The 20,724-nt window shown below is 42.6% G+C and overlaps 2 protein-coding genes across 4 annotated transcripts in view; one reads left to right on the forward strand and one right to left on the reverse strand.

Annotated features, from left to right (window-relative positions):
- The window catches only part of lzts2a (leucine zipper, putative tumor suppressor 2a), a 45,157-nt gene extending 42,086 nt beyond the window's left edge, over window positions 1-3,071 (forward strand). For both annotated transcript variants that reach the window (XM_085800037.1, XM_085800038.1), the window contains exon 9: window positions 40-3,071. In XM_085800037.1, coding sequence (XP_085656163.1) covers window positions 40-222 — 183 coding nt within the window. In that variant the 3' untranslated portion in view covers window positions 223-3,071. The remainder of the gene's footprint in view (window positions 1-39) is intronic.
- Window positions 2,890-19,971, reverse strand: pdzd7a (PDZ domain containing 7a). 2 transcript variants are annotated; one of them, XM_085800035.1, is made up of 17 exons: window positions 19,641-19,971; window positions 18,168-18,369; window positions 17,712-17,990; window positions 17,488-17,625; window positions 17,216-17,390; window positions 16,564-16,740; window positions 16,322-16,469; window positions 14,721-14,781; window positions 13,590-14,126; window positions 12,164-12,319; window positions 11,053-11,225; window positions 10,368-10,459; window positions 10,180-10,271; window positions 9,654-9,722; window positions 7,662-8,312; window positions 7,294-7,394; window positions 2,890-4,509 (listed from the first exon to the last, which is right to left on the reverse strand). In XM_085800035.1, exons 3-17 carry the CDS (start codon window positions 17,905-17,907, stop codon window positions 4,345-4,347), a joined length of 2,931 nt encoding a protein of 976 aa, XP_085656161.1. In that variant the 5' UTR covers window positions 17,908-17,990; window positions 18,168-18,369; window positions 19,641-19,971; the 3' UTR covers window positions 2,890-4,344. The 2 variants fall into 2 exon arrangements, with proteins under 2 accessions (XP_085656161.1, XP_085656162.1); XM_085800036.1 differs by lacking the exons at window positions 18,168-18,369; window positions 19,641-19,971 and having other exon boundaries at window positions 17,216-17,385; window positions 17,712-17,931.
- Between the last annotated feature and the right edge of the window lie 753 nt (window positions 19,972-20,724).

The following is a 20,724-nucleotide window of genomic DNA, read 5'->3' on the forward strand; positions in this document are numbered from 1 at the left end:
TTTCTAAAACTGATCCATTTCCAATTTTCCTTCATCCAGGTAATCCGCTACCAGAAACAGCTACAGCAGAACTACATCCAGATGTACCGTAGAAACCGGGACCTTGAACGGGTGATGAGGGAGCTGAGTCTGGAGCTGGAGAACAGGGACATGGAGGACTATGAGGTCCACAGTGGCAGCAACGACATCCACTTTGAGGAAATCACCGCCACTGAGATCTAAACACAACATAAACACACACATTCACTTACAGTATTACAGTATGTGCACAGGTACACACAAGGACCACAACTCACACCAGACTCTGTTGATGATGGACCCCGAACATTCGAGTCTTCAACACGGCTTTACCAGGACCACAGAGTGAACGCTCGCCACTCGTCACTGTCAAAAGGGAGATCTCCCAAAGGTGAAATCCTACTTCCTGCTAAACGTTCTCCGATAAATCATTATGAGGTGTCTGCCCCTGGCGCTTTTAATGGGTTTGTCCCACTACAAAGCCAGCACAAAGACTTCTTTATCTCCTGTGGGAGCAAACGCAGTTGATAAAAAAAAAAAAAAAAAGCGTTTCTTTCTTAGACCACGTTTAAATCAGGGTATTGAACATTTGATGGGAACTTCAAGCAAAAAATGTTACTACTACGCACAGCAGTCTGGTCAAAGCGCAGTCACACGTTTCTTGGTAGCACACGAGATTATTACACGCCTGGCCACCAGCATGCATGTTCATGACCGCAGTCCCATCACCATTCAAACCGTGTTCATTGGCCACACAAACAACAAAGCGCTGGTTTTCCAAGTAACTGCTAAAGGGAAAATAACACCAAATATTACATCATCCACTGTTTTTATGTTATAATGTTCAAAGGTTCATTGCATTTTATAAAAAAGGAAAAAGGACAGTTTTGTGTTGGAGGTGTTTCCTCAGCTGTGTGGATTTAAAAAGGAATGTATGGTGACTGTTACAGCTCCAGAGAAATGCAGTATAAATAGTCGTCACTGGCAAATGAAAGAATCTTCTCACTGAGGGGAAACATGGTATTATTTTTGCACAATGTCCCTGCTCTTTCTTGTGAAGCAAATCATCAAACTTAAACAAACCTGTTTTGACATTTGGCTCTGGGTTTGCTTACATGTGGACATCCTTTTCTCTCTCATTTCCACCAAGAAGAGGACACAGAAACCAAAAAGTTGAAAGGAAACGCTTAATGTGTGAGCGCCGGTCATGTCTTCTATCTAGACCACCAACAGTCATGTTGTTGCACTTGATCAATGTGTCGACTCATTCACAAGCTCTGAGGTAAACATTTACATTTTGCAGTCATGTAGCACTTGGTAGCGGAGCGTAGCATGGGAGATATCGCTGCTGATTCTCCTCCTTCTTACTCAACTATTTTTATAACGATGAAAAGCACCTCAGCAGCCGGTATCAGGAAACTAAAAATGGAGCATATTCTTTCAGTTTGGTCATCGCGTCACTGGGAGATTTAAGCTGGAGTTTGAGCCGTAGGCATGCTTATTCAGAGTTTCCACTTATTTCCCCTTCTTTCCCATTAGTGCTCTTTATTTAGCTTTTGGCAGCCCAAAGCCAAATAACACTTTTAAAGTCTTCCTAGTCTCCCCCTAGACTATAATCTTCCATGATTTGCTATACAGGTAGTGAGACTGGCATGTCTGCATGTCTTTGTTATATCAGATTTCAGAAGAAGCTGGCTCAGATAGTGGTGAGATGGTAATTTGCAGATGCAGTAGCTCCAGCACTGGATGTCCTCAAGGCAGCCCTAAACATAAACCGAAGAGGAGGAGGTTAACATTTGCAGCTGTGGGGTTGCTCTGTTCTCTTACAGTAGCATGGCGGGTCATTATAGAAAAAAAAGGTAACGGGCTGAGAACTTTTATTTTACAGAGTCTATATCAAGGAATAATAGTTAAATGGAAATCTATATAATGGACAAGATGTTGTATATTTTTTTATATATAGCACCTGAAGATATTTTGTTGTAGTACTGGTATAAGTGTGGGTTTAATATACAAAATATAAAGACTTATATATATATATATATACATATATCTATATCTATCACATACCAATATTTCAAATGTCGGATCAATTACAAATGGAGGCATCAGCATAGACAGTGCACCTAATACTGTAATGCATGAAAATCTGTTTACATTATATAATCTGTGTGACACAAACATACACTATCCGATGACCAAACCGAGCACATGGTAAAGCAGTAGGGGGCTTTTATTTGGGGGCTTGGTTTTGACCTGTTGTCTCTCCATTTTGATTGATCTTTCACTTGATTATCAGTATCATAAAAATCACACCGATCCATGTCTTCATCGTTTTCAGCATTTTGTGCATGTCATCCCTTTATAAATGCATGAGCAACTTCTTCACAAAGTTGAGATCAGAGCCGATGCAAACAGAGAAAGTGTCAAGTTTTCCCACTCAGAAAATCAGTCTGCTACCCAACGTCACCACATTCAGAGTGGTTTAAGAGATATTATAGAATATTAAGTCTGCACTGTGCATTCGTTGTTAACTTTAAGCCAAGGGAAGTGACTCTGAATGGAGCAAGTTGGGTTCGTCCAACTACATCCACCGGAACAAAACTGTTAACTCACTCACCACCACAAGTGAAGCACAGGTACATATTAACAGCAAGCACAGCTGCTGCAAGTCAGACTACTTCACATCCAAGATTTGCGTTTTTTTCTTTGTTTCCACACATCTCAGTTCTCTTTACTGTTCCATAACCATTTTTCTGTGTAAATATGTAAAACACTAAATAGTATAACAGAGTGACATTGTCTTTTATTTAGACAAAGTGTCTATTGAAAATGTAGCCACTGTGATTAGACCAAAGCAACGTAACACATTTCTTTTCTTTTTTCTTTGTGGCATTCTTTCATCCTTTGTGTGCAGTTTTTTTTTAATGTTTGCTTCTGTCATGTCTTCATTAATTCATAAAGTATGTAGTTGTCCATGTATATTTTTATGTGTACATTTCTTGTACAAATGACTGTGTTTTTAATTAAAGAACAAGTTGTCACACCTGAAAGTGACTGTTGATTTACCTGTTTGTTTGTTTTTACTTGAAGCACAATAATAGTGAGAAAAGTTTACTGAAAGAGCATATATTGCATTAAAGTCAAATGTCTGAAGTACTTTGCAATATCTCAGAGGCATATAAACACTCAATTTCATTTTTAAAATTCAATTGCATGTCTGGATTAAAACATTTCACCTTGAGCTTTTCTAACATTTATTAAAACCAAGTTTGTTCAGCATTCATCAGTGTTTTCCCCACTGGCCATCTGCAGTAAGTAAGGCACTATGCACACTATGTGTTCCAGTTATCTTGCTGCTCATATCTCCTCTAGCCTCTTTTCATTCAAACTGTGCCACCGGCCTCCATGTTCTGCATTTCTCATTGACATGTTTTTCCAACTCCTCCACATGTCTGCATAAGCTCAGTCCACAGCATGGTGTAATTAAGCCTCTAAAGTGGCAGACTGCTCCACAGTACAAGCACTTCTGCCAGAAAAATACAGCACAAAAATTACTGAGCAGCAATTCGTAATAATCCCCAGAGACATCCACTAAACCCAAACTATCAGTTTTGACATAATACAGGGGTTTAATCTGGGTATAAATCTATAAATCTCATAACGCAGACTGGGGTAATCTCCCTCTGGCAGGCCTCTCACAGCTGCTGGACTGAGATCTTCCAACTGAAATGCGCAGACCACTGGCTTCACAATCAGACAGTGCTCAGGGGTCATGGCAAGGTTGCCACGTGTCAAACAGTGGCACAATTTAAACCAAGGAGCAGCTCAAGAACCACATGATCTTATCGTAAAAGACCCTTTAGAAAACACTTAATTACTCACTTTTCATCAAGTTAATGTGCAATGTATGCATTCAGTAAAATGTTTGCTATAAGTGCTACGAATGTTAAAAAAAAGTCATACAATCCAATACAGTATCATACATTTCATCATAGCAAAAGTGATTTATAAGAATCTCTTTCCTGATAAATAAGCTACTGTATCAGTTTTTAAAACCTGCTGCAGCATTTTCGCCTTTGCTTCTGACAAATGTCCTTGTACTTCCTGTCAGACCTCTGCCTTTAACAGGACTGATGCATCCGTCTGTGCATCCATTCCTCTCGTCGATGACCAGAGCTCCACCTGTCTCATTTTTTCTCTTATAAAGTGAATCCTTTTGTTCATTCGCTCCCATAGGAGCTGTAGGGTGTTTGTTTTGTTTTCTTCTTTTTGGTGTCCTTCATGCCTGAGCTGCAGTTTGGCTGTGAGGCCCACAGAGGTTGGTCAGCAGGTCTGCTGGTGCTGGTGAGGGCTGGCAGGGACCTTGACCACAAAAACCATTGGGTCTTTTGCCTTGTTGCTGAATGTGCGGCGAATTACATCCACAGCGTGCTGATGGGTCGCTCCCTGCAGACTCTCACCGTCCACAGACAACAGCTCATACCCTGCCTGCAGACGCAATCACAGGTAAACAGGTGAGTTCATCACGCAAAGCTCAATGTCAACTCCAAAAAAACAGTAGATAGGATTAGATTACTTCATTTCTTCCCCTTCTCTGTAGAAATCTGCAACTATCAACAAAATTATAGACAGTTTCCATAAATCTACAGTGATTGTGTCCCTTAGCGAGAACTTGATTTATGCCAGAGAGAATTGGGGTTTCTCCTGTTACTTTAATATATTCACACTGAAGGCCATTACAAGTGCACATGTAAAGTTTCCCCTTCAGCACAAGGTTGTTGAAAAAAAAGAACAAACACTGAGACAACCACACACACACACACATAGTTAGGAGTGTTTGCTCGGTGTTTCCTGCAGGATGTGAGCAGTGAATCTTTGGAGCCCCGAGGAGAGGAACTTCCTCTGATGTCATTGGCGTTTGCCGAGGATGCACCTGCCTCGTGTGCTCAACCTCAGTGAAGGTTAGTAACACAACACAGATACACACAAGGCCGGTGGCCATTGTTGTATCTCCAACAATCACTTCTTTTTCCCTTTCCCTTTCCCTTTCCAGTCATTAGACACAAAGTGATGATTTTTCCCCTCACTCCGTATCAGATTACTCTGTTATACACATATATTTAGGCAGCATGGGTGGAGGTTAGAGCTGTGCTGCCTTGTGTTTGTTCTGACAGGTTTTCGTACGGCTCATCTGACTGTCTGGTGTCAGATGAACCTCACAGTCTTCCGTGAGAACAGTATCAAAAGATTTAGACCCATTTAACCAGAGAAGAGATTAAAAAGTGCTTTTTCATTTTTGAAAAGTAATTTATATGAATTAAATAAATCACAGCCTAATCTGTTCCATCCTCTTTACAGCCATTTATGGAGCGCTTTACGAGGTTTCCTCCTTTCTAGCCAACAGACATCACAATCCAAAAATAACATTGCTGTAAAAAAAACAAAATACTACAGATTGCAGGAAAGGATCAGTGAACCCTTCGTTCATTTACCAGGCCATTACAAATATATTCAACTAAATGATTAGAGGCTGCAATGCAATAAACAGGCAGGTGTTTCTATTATTTCGTCCACCCCATACAGTATATACCCATGGAGCCTCACAGCTAAAAAAGAAAAAAAAAGAGCCAGAATAAGGGTCCCGTTAACTTTGGATAATTCACATAACACATTACAATTACTTTAGTTAAAATGATGCATATCCAGATAAAAGTGGAGCCCAATGAACAGGAAAGTACAATGACTATATGTAATATCTATATGTAGACGGACAAAACAACATTCTTCACTGATTATCTGTCCTGTGTGTCTAAGGAGACAGGATGCATGGTAACACTGAGCTGCCCTGGTATCACTTCCTTTTGCAGAGCAGGGGCAGATAGCGCTAAGCCAGAGAGCTGATACAGGCGAGCTGACATACCTAGATGTGTCAGGTAGAGATAACAAACGCTATAGGCTTCTAACCAATAACTTGTCTGTTTTCAGCCATGCAGATGTCATATGCTCTTGGCAACAATGTGTTGGTTGGTTCACCTATTGGTCCAAACATTTCTGCAACCATTAGATGAAACATATGGTACAGTTATTAATGAACCCCATCCCGTATAATATCCCAATATGTATTTGATGGGTCGTGATGGATTCCGGCACAGAGATTCATGCCTCCAAGATGACGTACCCTATTCACTTTGGTAATCCCTTAACTTTTCATTTAGCGCCACCGAGAAGCAGAGGCTTGTGGTTCTTAAGTAAAATATCTCAAAAACTATTGATTGGATTATCTTGAAATAACATGCAGACCTTCACTGGTTAAGCGAACTGGAAATTCAAGTTCAGCTGCAATCTTTCAGTTTTAGTGCTAGTGATCATGTTTAAATGCTACTGTAGCTCCCTAAATTAAGATGGTGGACATCTTGAACATAATCAGTTTAGCATGTTAGCACTGTTATTATGTTGGCATACCAAAATTAGCATTTAGTTAGCTTTGTACAATCAGAGACACTGTCATGGTTGTACATACTTTTAGTATTGTTTTTGTCTTTCCCGGTTTTAGGTTTAAACATCTCTCAGTGTAAGTTTTTCTTTGTGAAGGCCGGGCAGATGTTGTCAGTTGATAGCTACAGTAGCTGTTAGGTAACACATGCTAATTAACCTGTAAAGTAGTGTGTCACCTATTATTGCTGGTATATATCTGGTTTCAGACACTTTCAAACACACACACACACACACACACACACACACACACACACACACACACTTCTTTTGTAATGCAAGTGTTGTTTGACCGCTGTGTCTTTGAGTCTAGAGCTTAAAGAATTAGCCTGTGGTTAACTGCAGTGAATAAGTGTGTGTGTTGTGTGTTGTGTGTGTTTAAGTGAGCCGGGCCAAGATCACTGAGGACTGCTAAGTTACTCTGCAGGCAATATATTACCAATACATTAGCAAGCTAGCACGCATGTACCTCATCAATAATGGAGGTGATGGGCTACTTGAGAATGCTCTCCACTCATCTCCTCTCCACTCCTCATTGCACTTGTTCCACCTCTCTGTCATAGACGTGCTTATATATAGTAACAACTCATAACCACAGGACAGAGGTCTGACAAGTATTTACAGTGCACCTCAGCCTGGATGGATATCTAATATGCTTTCAAATCAGGGTGAACAAAAGCCCATTTTGAAAAGTATAATTACATTCAACATGATGGATTTACTTCAATCATCTCATAATATGTGCAGTATAATCTTTTTGGATCTACTGTTACACCTCACCTTCAGGGCCTCATTTGTAGATGCAGCTCCTCCTGGGAAGATCTTCTCAATCTTTATCATAGGCTGGATCTTTGACTCTATACCACCAGAGATACTAATACCTATAAACAAACAGGGGAGTAATAAAAAGAAATGAGGGTTTGCTCAGATATCTGTATTCTGACTAGTCTTGTAGTGCATATACTCTTTTTTGGTCAACAACTGTTAAAGCATTTGACCCAAATCCCTTTCAGTCAGGTAGTAAGTGATGCCCTGACCTCTGCTGGTTATGTGACGAATATGAGATATATATTTTAAAATGACATTAAGTTAATACAGTCCATTTAATCAACTTAAAAATGTGTGTGTTTCTGTACACATGCACTCACCCAGTGACTGCTTGGCCTTGGAAATGGTCAAAGTGGTGATTTTATACTCCTCTGGCGGGGGAGCTGCTCTTCTTCTTGCACCTTCGTGACCATTTTGTAAACGTCTGTTCACCTGCTGACTGCTCCCTCTGCCTGCGGAGGGGCTCTTGTCTCTCGAGGCCTCAAATACATCAGCCAGCGGAGTCCTCGCTCTCCGCTGTGAAGGAACGCGTACGCTGACCTCCGTGAACCCCTCCTGCCTGCTCCGTCTGCCGTCTACGCTGTCGGGGCTCGCCTCCCTCCTCACTCGCCCGTGGCCGTTCCTCACAGGCGACCTCCCTCGCTCAGGAGGCGCGTCTCCTCGGTCGGACACGGACAACAAGGAGACCTCGTCCCCGTTCTGTCTTCTGCTTGGGGAGCGCCCACGTTGGGGGCTGTGTTGTGGATCTGTGAGGAGGAAGCCGTGGGTGGGCGAGGGGCTCAGGGAGCGGCAGCGTAGCGCGGAGGAGGCGTAGCTGTCCACAGGTACATCCAGCAAGGGGGTGAAGGCACGGGACGGAGGCAGGTGACCTGACTGTTGTCCGGACAAACGCAGTCTCTCCAGCTCCTCGATCAACTGACGATCCCGCTGCATGTCCTGGACCGGCTGGAGGTGGAACCCGCCCCTGTAGTCTGGACAAACACAAAAACTGTGAAACAACAGTATAACAAAGCAGAAATTCCTTCAAGATGTGGAACTTCTGTGAAGTGAAGACTAACTAGAGCCAAAGCAGCAGATCGGCCCTCCACTGATTTAGGATTACACTCCTATCACAACCAGAGATGTTGTCATTTAAATTCCAATACCTAACGCCTACATTGCCCATAATGCAACCAGACCTCCAACATCTCTTTCTCTCATCATTTTTCTCACTGAATAGATAGAAATGCCTGGGATGTAGGGCGCCCCACTGGCTCACCTGGTAAAGTGTACACGCGGTAGAATTGGTCTGGCATGTGGCCCTTTGCTGTATTCAAACCCCAGACTTTCCTGTCTCTCTCACTGTCCTATCAAATTAGAAGGAAAATGCCAAAAACTTCTAAAAAAGATTTATTTACCTCCACTATACTGAAGGGAGCAAAAAGAGGGGGATTGTGGGACATCTGTCAGACTGCTTCACCTTGTAGTAAACACCTGACCAGTACCTGAAGACAACAGCTGCTTGTAACATTGATTTGCAAAACATAGAAACTGAAACAGCAAAAAAATGAAATTTAGTGCAGCACATATGCACCTTTAACCTCTTATAATATACTGTATATTATTTCTCCTCCCTCAGGCTGAACTAGACTATTTGGTGAGTAATAATTCAACGGTTCATTAAGAAGTCAGATATAAGACCCCTAAACAGGACAAAACATGTCCAATGCTGCATCTTGCAATTTAAGGTTGGACACCTCAACCCTCCTAAACACTGACACCACAGTGATGCCCTGTCAGCTTACTTCTGATATCACGATGCTGAGCCTTTGACCTTTTAACCTGTGCCCTCAGAAAGTGAGATGTCTGCAGTCGGCCTAAGTGAGACTGTATTGATTGTGTCTCAATGACGCATGAATGAGGAAAACACCCGGAGCATCTTCGCATTGTTGGAGTGTCACAGCAGGCACGTCTTGGTCCTTTCTGTGGGCCACAGAGATGTAACACAAACCTGCTCCAGCACAGGCACGGGAAACCTGAGATATTTAATTCCTGTGTGTGTGTGTGTGTGTGTGTGTGTGTGTGTGTTTTATAGGAGGTCGGGGTGTGTATTGCATATTTTGACCCTACAGACATGAGAAGAGGCAGGAAAGAAGTGAGGTGAAAGAGGAAAAGTAAGAACAGCTTGAAAGAAGGAGAGGAAAGGAGAGAGATTTAAACCAATCAGGTATTCCTCTGGGATGAGAGAAAGGCCATCAGCCACACAGAGAGAGAGTGAGAGCGAAAAGGTCAAGGAAAAGAAAAGGTGAGAAGAAGAGGACAGAGTCGTGTACCTGGGATTGGGGTGATGAGGTGACGTCGAGGGGTTCCACTGCGAGGGGAGCGGAGAGCCGGAGAACGCACTGAGAAGAAATAAACAACTAAATAAATGTCTTTGCTTTGGCAAAGGCAAAGGAGATGAGCTGACAAAAATATTAATTTATTAATCTAGGTCATTTTCAATTATAACAATGCACCAACAGTACGCTTCATGAACAACAGTAAGTTACTTTACATTTTTCAGGTAACAAAAGTGACTTATTAAGATGCTCCAATTAAATAAAAAGTAGTGAGTAAAGGACATAATCTTTACAATTAGCAGGTTAACAGTAGCATAGCATGTGTATTCTGTTGTTATATCTACCATTCATTTGCAACCCTCAATAACCACTTTCATCGTAATGTGATATTTCCACAATTTATTGAAATATATCAACATGAGAAACAGCATAAGAAACCAAAATCCACACCCCTCACTTTCATGCAAAACAGAAGCTGCGTCAGTGAAAAAGATCTGGTTAAGTACATTCTTCTGCTTACTGGAGCGACTCTTGAGAATGTCATACGCCTCCAGCTCAAAGGGCATGACCATGCTGTCAAACCGGCCCAACTCAGCCGTAGGTATGAGCATTCTGCAGAGGATATGACACATCATTTACACCCCTTAGGGTATGCATACTATACAAACATTATTATCATGTACAAACACGTGATGTACGGTATCTCACCTTATTTCTCGGAGAAGTAGCAGTTTCTCTGGCCTGTCCAAAATTGCCAAAAGGGGACGTACTAAATCCTCGATCACGTTGTCGGACAAAAACTGAGGGAGAGATTAGATTGGTGAAACAATTAGAGAAGAATAAGAACGAGATAACTAATTTTTTCTACAAATCTTGCACACAGCATCTTGTTTCAGTTGTACTTATAGTTGGTTTTCTTCATACAAGGCAGAACATTGTCATGATTTTAAGGGTTTGGGTTGCCTTCTGATATTCTACATGCATGTTAAACGCACACCTTTCTCTAATAACCTCACTACACTCCGGTGTTTTCAGCGGTGGTAAATACTGTATTAAGAGGTCAGTCATAATACTGTGCTCTAAGTAGACTCGATACCTTCTGCAAGGGCCGACAGAGGAGCTTCATCCCCTGAAATTGGCTGCAGAGTGTGAGATGGCCCAAGAGAGACAAGGGGATCAGATGGCGGCTGATATTTGATGCTAATCATAAATGACAAGCCAAATCCGTCTTTTGTCACAGCCGCCGCCAGACACATCTATCACTAAAGGACACTCAGCAACACAGGGAACAATACAGCACACTTAAGCCTTCAAATAGTCCAGGTGGTTTTCATTCAGTGGTTGGAAAAAACACACACACACTTCTCTGAGGTGTTAGGGATCAAGAGCTCACCCGCTGACAGTGCCTCATCACAGCAGCCGCCTCATCCTCGCTGAGCAGCCTCTTTGCCATGTCCTCCATGTGCTGCAGGGTCTCAGGTCGGGGCTGCGGGCTGCTGCTTCTAACCCCGGCACGGGTTTCCCTCGGGGAGGTCAAGAGCTGGAAAGTGCGACCGCGCTCCTTATCTAAGGAATTAAGGTCACAGTTATACAATAACCGAAGGCGCAAAGAAGAAAATCTTTATGAAAGGCCTCAAACTTACTTCCAGTGGAAAACAACAAGTTCAAGATGATTCATTCCCACATCACATCATTACCGGTACCTTATTTATATAACATGCCCAAAGCAAACCAAATGACCTTGGATGCAAGTAAACATTTATCATCTCATTGCCAAATTTTTAATTAGTTCATTTCAATATTCGGTTGTTGAAACTTGTGTTTTTAGTTTGTCCTGCACATCTGAGTACCCAGCTCTGATGGACATATACAGACCTACAAAGGACAGACAAACACATAATATCTCCCTATTACACTTCAAACAAATAAGTTTCCTCTTTTCGTTCCATCTGTTGTAAAATACAACTGTCAATCAACATACAGTGTAATTAAGAATTAAAGTATGACTGAATGTGCCTGTTTCTATAGATTATCACCTAAACAGACCTGTTCATACATACATAGTATATTACTGTTTCTAATTTAGGATTGTACAAAACATCAATAGACCATCTTCACTTTCACACAAGGATTAATTAGTCCTAAGCAGCATGAATATTATACTACAAAAAAATGAAAAAAGATTAATTTCACTAACACAGAGATGTCCATGGAAAATGTAACACAATCTTTCTAGTGTTGCATGTCTAATGAGTCATCTAACATCTTTGGCTGAAAGTTTCCATACTTAGCACCACTTGGGGCCACAACTGGTGTGAAATTGTGAATTTCCACAAATGATCAAACCATAATTTACACCTTCATTAAACCCTCAAATGCCAAATGCCTCTGAGTCACCAAATTGCACCTCGGTCAAAAACACAGGTCTAGATTTTGCTTTGCAGGATGCAGAACATTTGGCGGGGAAACGACTGAACAAAGTCCTGGGACTGCTGCAGCCTCACCTTTGTCATTGTGGTGGGACTGAGACTTGGAGCTGCTCTTCTCTTTGCGGTCCTTCTTGAATAACAGGTTGACAAAGGTTTTGGAGCGCTGCAGGCTAGTTTTACCCCCTGCAGAGCTCTTCTCCTTCTGCTGCCGCTTCTTCTTCTGTCTGTCCTCTAGAGGTGGGACAAAAAGGAGGGAGTTCATTCAATGCCAAGTCTTTCTACACTGTGAAATACGGCTGATTTTAGCATGGCGTTTTGAATCATCCAAGACTTTCCCCTGTTAATATCAACACAACACATACAAAGTCGATTATCTGAGAGTAGGACACTCTGCATATCAATGTATGGTGTTGAAAACACAATTCATTAGGCTTTGTACTGCCCCTTGCTTAACAGTTAGCCAATAACACTGGGTGATACACACTCTCCTTTATGAGTTTAGACTGTTCATCTCTATTCCAGTCAGCCCTTCTGTTCACTGCAGTAAATCTGCCACTGTGGAAAGTAACACAGTAACACTGATGAATTGCAGCTACACCAACCTGAACACACCCCCATCTATTGAGAGCATTACAGTGAAGTGCTTCAGCTTACATAACAAATGTCCAATCAGCCCCGGGCTTTGCCCTCAAGCCTCCATAAGGTCCTGGAGGTATGAATGAGCTGGATAAATTGAAAAGGAAAGGCTAATAACTCAATAGCCTCGCCAAGGTTTGGAAGGATATTTCTCCATATGGTTGTTCTTATTCATTTCTCACAGAGGTACAACAAGCGAGAGTAAAGGGCAGTGATTAATCATGACGCTGCGTTAACTTTGTGCCTCTCGGACAAATTCTGTCTGGAGCTTAAATCAGCCATGTGGAGTCTTGATGTTCCTGTGCACTTCCTGGAGTGATGGAGGGATGACGGGGTCATTAAACTGGCTGATGCCCCGCAGGAAGATCCATGGTGGCTGTTAGAGAGTGGATCTCATGACACAGCGAATGCAGGTGCTGTCACAAAAATCAGCCAGAGAGCAGGACCCGATTGTGGCTGCAGTACTCACTGTGCTCTCATTTTGGAAAGGTTGATTCCTCTGTTGAGATGGATGATACTGCCGCTATAATCAACAACCACAATACAGAGTGCAGCCTGACTGATCCTGGATATATAGGAGTGTATAAAGTCTGACAGTGATACTGGCTAATAGTTGGTCCCCAACTGCTAAATATCAAGAACTACTTCACTCAACTTTTACTGTATCTAACTGTTTGGTTTTCTTTACAAATTACCTTACAGCCTCCAGGAGCTTCATTCTTGTACATAAACACTTGACATATCATTAATATGTTTTGATCAGGGTCCTACACTTTCGGAATCAATTTGTCAATCTCTTATAGCCAAATTATATAATGAAGACACTGTTTCTTTTTCATACCGCCGATGAGGCTGCAGGTCTCACCTGACTCAGTGACGTGGCTCTGGGACCGTCTGATGGGTTTCCGTGGTTTGCTCAGAGCCATCAGCGCTGCCGTCTTTGGTGAGTGTTTCACTACTTCCTGGCCCCCAGTTGACAACGTCCTGGTCCGTCCCCGCCCTGCTTCCCTGGCTCCTCCCATCTCCCTGGGTCCTTCCCCTTTCCCACGTATGACTGTGTCCTTCAGCAGCAACGTGGCGCCTACAGTCCGGCTGGTGGTATCTGTGGCGACCAGCCTGTCGGGGTACGAGCCGTTGTGGGCAGCAGAAGGGTGGTCCACGAAGTTTGGAGGGTGCGGGTCGGTCTGTATGGCGGTGTCGGCAGTTCGCTCTGTGCTGCTTGGACGGCGGGAACGATCTTCTGTGGAGATGGCGACGTCGACCATCTCTGAGCCAAAGACTGGAGGGAAAAGGACCTGGGAGAGACCACTGAGGGAGCTGAGAGGGGTGCTGGAGGACAGCGAGGAGGCAGAGGAGTTGGAGTCTGAACCCTGGGAGGATGGTGCAGGGCCCCCGTTGGCCACTGTGGAAAACAGTCCATAATTACAATCAAGTATGGGGATTAGAGAGTGTTCAGAAAAATGCTGTGCAACTGCATTATCTTATGAAACTGCCTCCAACAACACACTCTCACACACAGAAGCTGCCACAGTGGATAAGATTTGCACAGGAAGCTTCAATTCTTCATTTTACACAGTCTGCTTTGTCAGGATTAAAACCTGTCTGCCCTCGTGTCCTGTTAATCCTCAGATTTTCACAGACAGAACGTGAACCAGGAGTTCTTCTGTTTTTTGTTTTTTTTTGCTTTTGTTTTTTCAATGAAACTCCAAAATGACTCTGAATCTGACCCAGATGTCAGGTCATGGTCTGAGGACACTGAATTAATCCCTGCATGTTTTCAGAAACAAGGAGTTTGAGTCCTGTCAAGTTACTGATGTCTTCAGCCCAGTGGTCCATATGAGGTTTCTGAGAAGAATCCAACATGCGCATTGCAAATGTAAATGAGGGTTTAAATCTCCACATCACCAGGTCACATCATCATTAACTCTTTATTTCTTCATCTTTAGCTTGTAAAATCATAGTTTGTGATAAACAAACAATATTTTTTTACACATACACTTGTCGAGCCAGCCGTATTCTGCCACCATCTCCTTGTATGCAGGATATCTCCCAGCTTCCTGTTGAAGGGAAGCAGAAAAAGAGAACATGAACTTGTTCACATGATCGGACTAGAAAACAACAAATAAAGCAGCATCCTTTTGTTTTATTGACAGGTCAAGATTTGAAGTTTAATGTTTTAGGATTTGGCTACTTGTGGGACACATCTACATGCATGGAAATTGGGACCTGAATTGGGACCCTGCATGAAGTTATGGATCATCAAAGTCATCAATGTCTATCTATAAATGTCAAATTCTTTTATGACCTATCAATTAATTACTGAGACATTTCACTCAAAACTTCTTAAGTCAACCTCATGGTGGCACTATGGTGGTGGTGGAAATGTCAATGGATCATCAAAGTCACTAGGATTCACCTTCTGGACAGTATGAGTTAAAACTACTGGGATATCGTACACTTAACTCTATCCTACTACATATTGTACTTAATGTTTACATGTGTATATATCACAGACTGTATTTTGCAGCATTGTTAGCTTGCAAATTAATTAATCACAACCATATTTACTATGTTACTTAAATAAAAAAAAGCTGCATGTAGGACTATGTGTGTTTTAGTGCAGTGCTGTGGTTTACAAAGATTTGGAAACCACTGGTGTAGGCACTGTTTTAAAAGAAGGAAGCCTTTCTGCATCAAGAATTAGTGTCTGCTAACCTTTTCAGTCTGTTTTAAGGGACTGATAAAAAATACAAAGCTTCAGGTCAAAGAGAAAGCACTCTACATCTGCAGTGCTCCACATTCGCCTCAGATGCCCTGCTATGGTGTGAGAGTTTTGTAATAACATTAAGCCTGGCTCCACTTTGCATGACGTGACTCATAAATGTGTCCAATACGGGACAGGAGGAAGACATAAAATTAGGCTTTCTGTTGATTATAACCTGATCCCTGACTGCCTTTGAATAATGAACGTCCTCCCTGGCTGTTTTTCACACGTGGAACCTGAGATCAGAGGAGTAAAATGAGCATGCAGCAATGTTAGAGAGCTAAGAGAGCGCACAAACACACACTCAAACACACTGCGCAACACACATATGCCTGTTCATAGACACAAACATGCACGCAGTTCCTTTATCTAAAAATGACACAGGTTAAGTGACGCGAGCTCACGCACGTGCATGCATACACGGACACACATAAGGAATTCAAGGGCTGTAAGCCAGCTGTCTGCTCTGCTGTGCAGGGTCATTCTGTCCCCTCCTGAGAAGAGCTGGTGTTGTTTAACACGCTGTAACATTTATTATTGTGTCAAGCCACTTAAAGCACCCGATCAATTATGTTTAAACCTGAGGAAATGATTAACAGTTACACACAACGCTGCACCACAGATGTGTACAGGACCACACATGTTAAATAAGACTTGATCTGCATAAACTGATGTTTTTTTAACACTTGAAGCCAATAAACTGCAAACACAGCATTGGCATATTACCACCTTATAAAGTTACAAGAGGCTTAAATGTGCTCTATAGTTGGAAATATTGATATTAATATAAAAAATACTGATTAACGCAGCTTGTATGTAATATTGTCTCTCACCCTGATGGTCAGCATCACATGGGTGTGGCTCTTCAGGACCTCGACTGCGTTGCTGTGGGTGATGTCATCAAAGCTCACCCCGTTAGCTGCAAGGATTTGATCGCCCATTTTGATGCCATGCTGTTCTGCGAGCCCGCCTGGGTCCAACCTGAGGGGGAAATGCATGAAGACAGGCTGGGTTGACCCTGGGCCGCACCGCACGAACAATCAACCAGTTCAATCAAATTCAGCTCGGCTCATACTTAGAAACATAAATCCCCAGTCCAAACTCTTTGCCTCCTCTGATGTTGAAACCCAAACAGTAGTCATCCGACGTGGTGAAGAGATGTACAATCCTGCGGAGGGCGCTGTCTGAACTGGCCTCCGATGGCGTACGGCCGCTCTCCTCCACCACCATCCGCCGGTGAATCAGATCCACCCTACACACACACACACACACACACACACACACACACACACACACACGTGCAAAGGAAGACATATTTTACATACACATGAAAACATTTACATAAACTGATTTCCCCTTCTCCACTGTGCTCAGGCCTGTCAGTATCAGTTAATCAAATAGCTATAAAGGTCACAGAGGTAATCCATCCACTGCTGCTGCTGCTGCTGCTGCTACATGAAACCAAGATACAGTATATCCCAAAAGAAAGATAACCAGTGTGAGCTACAGTCAAGTGACAAGACGACATAAAACAAGAGCCATGCAAAGGTCAGTGATGGTATCAACAAGGCTGCAGTCTGTACTTTACTTAATAGTATACTGAGAAAAGTATAGACGGTCGTAATTGGTCGCTGGAAAGTGAATTTTAATTGTGTATTCTTGCATCTTTATTCATATTGACAAAGCCTGTTTCGAGCGACACCCCTGAGGTGTTTGTTTGGTCTCACCATGTGGTCTTCTCCTTGGAGTAACGGATACCAGGGATCTTGCCCACCCGTCTCACCACCATCCTCAGCCTGTTGTTTCCTGTCAGCACCTTCACAGCGCTGCTCATGGTGATGCTCTCCAGGCTGACCCCGTTCACCTCCACCAGCTTATCGCCCACAGTCAGGCCGGCCTGCGCTGCAGACACAGGTGGAAGTCAGGATGACATAACACACACATACCCACAATGCAAATGCAATGAAAAACACACAAACACACGTCCCATCCTCCGAACCTGCAGAGCTGTCATCCTCCACCTTGCTGACAAAGATGCCGAGGCCATGTTCGGAGCCTCCACGGACACTGAAACCCAGACGTCCGTCGGGACTCTTATCTACGGTCACTGTGTGAATGTCTTCACAGTCATCTCCCCCTGCACACAAAACACAACGCACAGTCAAATCCATCTGCCATGAAGGACCACGGCAACAGAGGACTCTCAGCATGTCAGGACCTCACCGTCAACAGGGGCGTTGATGAGAATGACCCTTCCCATCGGCGAGGAGGACCTGCGTCTGTGCCGCTGCTGTTTCTTCAGCATGTATCGCGGCGTGGTGCTGTGGGAACCCCCGGCCTGGCCTCCGTTGTTGAAATGGGGGTGCCCCGGTCCGTTTGTCATCTCCCCCCAGCCAGAGGGGTGAGCTGAGTGAGCCATGCTATGTGTCTGGTAATTCCTCCCGTGGTCATCCAGACAGCAGGATATACGGGGTCTGTTGTCAAGAATGGAAGAGTTGCACTCTGGGATTTGTGGACAGAAGGTGGGAGACAGGTTTCAGACCATATGTGAGGCTTTGTAAAAGAATTCAAAGGAGATCATGTGACATAGAAAAGCTCAAAGCTATAGGCAGACTCCACACAGTTGGATGAATAAACTAGAGGAGTGAAAGGTGGACATTGGATTTCAGACTTTCTTACCCCAGCAGGACGGTCTCCTAAATGTATCTGTAGAAGTCGATGTTATCCAGTGGATTCCCGAGCAGCCTCTGAGTCCTGCTCCTTAAGGTCCATGGTTCCTGACGGTTTCCCCCTGCTGCAGCTGAGAGGCAGTGGGCCTGTCTGCACAGAAGTTAGCAGTGCATGGTGATTCCCCCAGGGTCATGTTTAATTAAATGGATATCTGTTGTGGGAAGAATAAATATGCTGTCATCATGGGTAATGGTGGCTCAGAAGTTCTAAACGGGATAATAAAACATTTTTGTTGCGACACAGTTATGACCTTTAACTTTGAACAGGAACAATACATGATATTTATGGTTCAAAAATCCTTTACCAATGCCATATAGAGCCAAACAGTGTTTATAGGAATAACTTTTGAGTTGCCAGGTTGTGAAAAATCCTCCTGTAGCATGACTCTTTGCTTGTCTTTCAACCTTGATCTGTAATTTATCAAACGGGCTGATTGACCACGTCTGGAAAATGGCTGCATTAAGTATTAACCAAATGCCAGATATAGATATCTTGTGAACTAAAAAAACAACAACAAAAAAAACCACTAAAACTTCAACAAAGATTTTGATTTACATACAAAATTTAAAGGAGTACAAATGCAGGGAGCACAACACATGACATGCTGATGTGAGAACTGTTTTATTGCATTTCTATTGTTTGAATAAAGACTCTAGCCCACTAGAGAGATCTGCTTAAATAACATGTTTTGATAATAACATGGCTGTCTTTCTGTTCAGTAATAACAGGTTACTTCATATTGATAATATGCACTTCAGGTTTATGACATTGATAAAGGGTCTTGGGTCTCTTATTTAATCAATTGGCTAAATTCATTCTGTCATTATTATAATAAACGTTAATAAATCATGGGTTCTACAATCCTTCAAGTCTGCAGTATTAAATTTTAAAGTTTAAGCAGTTTATAAATGGACTATAAATGGTCTGGGTTTCCTTTCCCTGGGAAAGAAGTCCCCCTAATGAAAAGAGACACGAATGTGTCTCCTGAGGAAGGAATTTCCGCAGTATGGCAACCCAAAAGCTGATAACTCAACAATAGATTTATTAATTACATCCTATAAACCTTTTATAAAACGGTGCCTGATCAGAAAGTGTTCCCTGATAACAGAAGTAATACTCCGTGATCCTCATCAGTGTTTTCCTACCTATCAGCACCCTGGACAGCGACTATACGAGACATAATAATAGTGTAGCCTATTAGTTTTGATTGTCACCAATCACAAATTTATTCATGCTCAAAAATTATTTATATGCACAACATCTGCCAGAGCGAGCAGTGTTGTTAAAACTTAAACGCGTCTCCTTTCAGATATTAGGTCTTATAAACTTCTTGTTGACGCCTTCAGCCGTGAAACCTAAGAAACAAATGTAACGTCAGTAGTTTGCGCTCAAACTCAAGTGAACAAAGCCCGACATCATTACCTGTTGTGTCCGTTTTGTGCTGAATGGGCTCGGACTGATCCGCGTCACCTCCGGAGTATTAGTGCCACCTCATTTGTTCTCCAGGCGACCATTATTGTCTTAAGAGGTGTAAGCCTTTTACATAAAGCCCCCGCAGCTGTGCAGCCATTAGCGCCGGACCAGTGATGATTAAGTAGGCTACACCAGTAACACAACATTACTGTAACAACACCGACTCAGGTCTATCGCAGCTCTTCCCCAGGTAAACCTCGTGTGTTATAGCCAAGTCCATATTTCCAGTAAGAGTCCAGATGTAGGTGGAAAGAGTGAGCGGCGGATCTGCCGGACTGATCACACCACGAGGTGGATAAACAACCCCACCCGGTGGTCAGCAGTGTCATGTCATATCTTTATCTCATTTAGAGGTCAGACCCATGAGTCAGACTCATCACACAGGAATCACGAGGTTTATTTTGGCTCAGTATCAATATTATTTTTTACTTTAAATTAATGATAATTATCAAGGAAAAGTTTCAATGCACTCTTTACCTTTTTTTTATTTTTATTTTTTTTTACTGGTTAGGCCACTTTAGGTGGTGGAAAGTGAAAATAACCCACACACTAGGGGGGCTTATTTACATGAGTATTTTATTTTTGTTTTATTCAGTAGGCTATATACGTGCATACAGATAAATAGCTAGGCTACATATTAATTGGAAAGATGATAGATGTTCTTTTAAAAAGCTGTCGACTTACCTGAATGTTTTAAACATAATAATAAAAAATATACATTTTTCTATATTTCAAAAACGTAGTTGATTACTGTTTTATTTAACAAATTTTAAAAGACTTCTGGGGGAGCTGACGACTTACTCAGTTGTACTCTGTTGTTTTTCCCAACCAATCCCTGGCAGCCTTTCCCCCACGCCCAGCGGTTTCCAATGCCTCATGTCCTCCATGACTAACACCGCCCACTGTTTTACTGCCCGGTGATGCGTTCAGGAGCCCCTCGGAAGCGCTGGTTTCCCAAAAGCGTTATGCATTCCAGCAGAAAATAATTTCTTTTTACTCAATTGTTTGACAAATTGTAACGTTTCTTTTTCTT

The sequence above is a fragment of the Trachurus japonicus genome, chromosome 15 (assembly GCF_045865225.1).
Source record: "Trachurus japonicus isolate A0001 chromosome 15, Traja_1.0".
Lineage (NCBI taxonomy): Eukaryota > Metazoa > Chordata > Actinopteri > Carangiformes > Carangidae > Trachurus > Trachurus japonicus.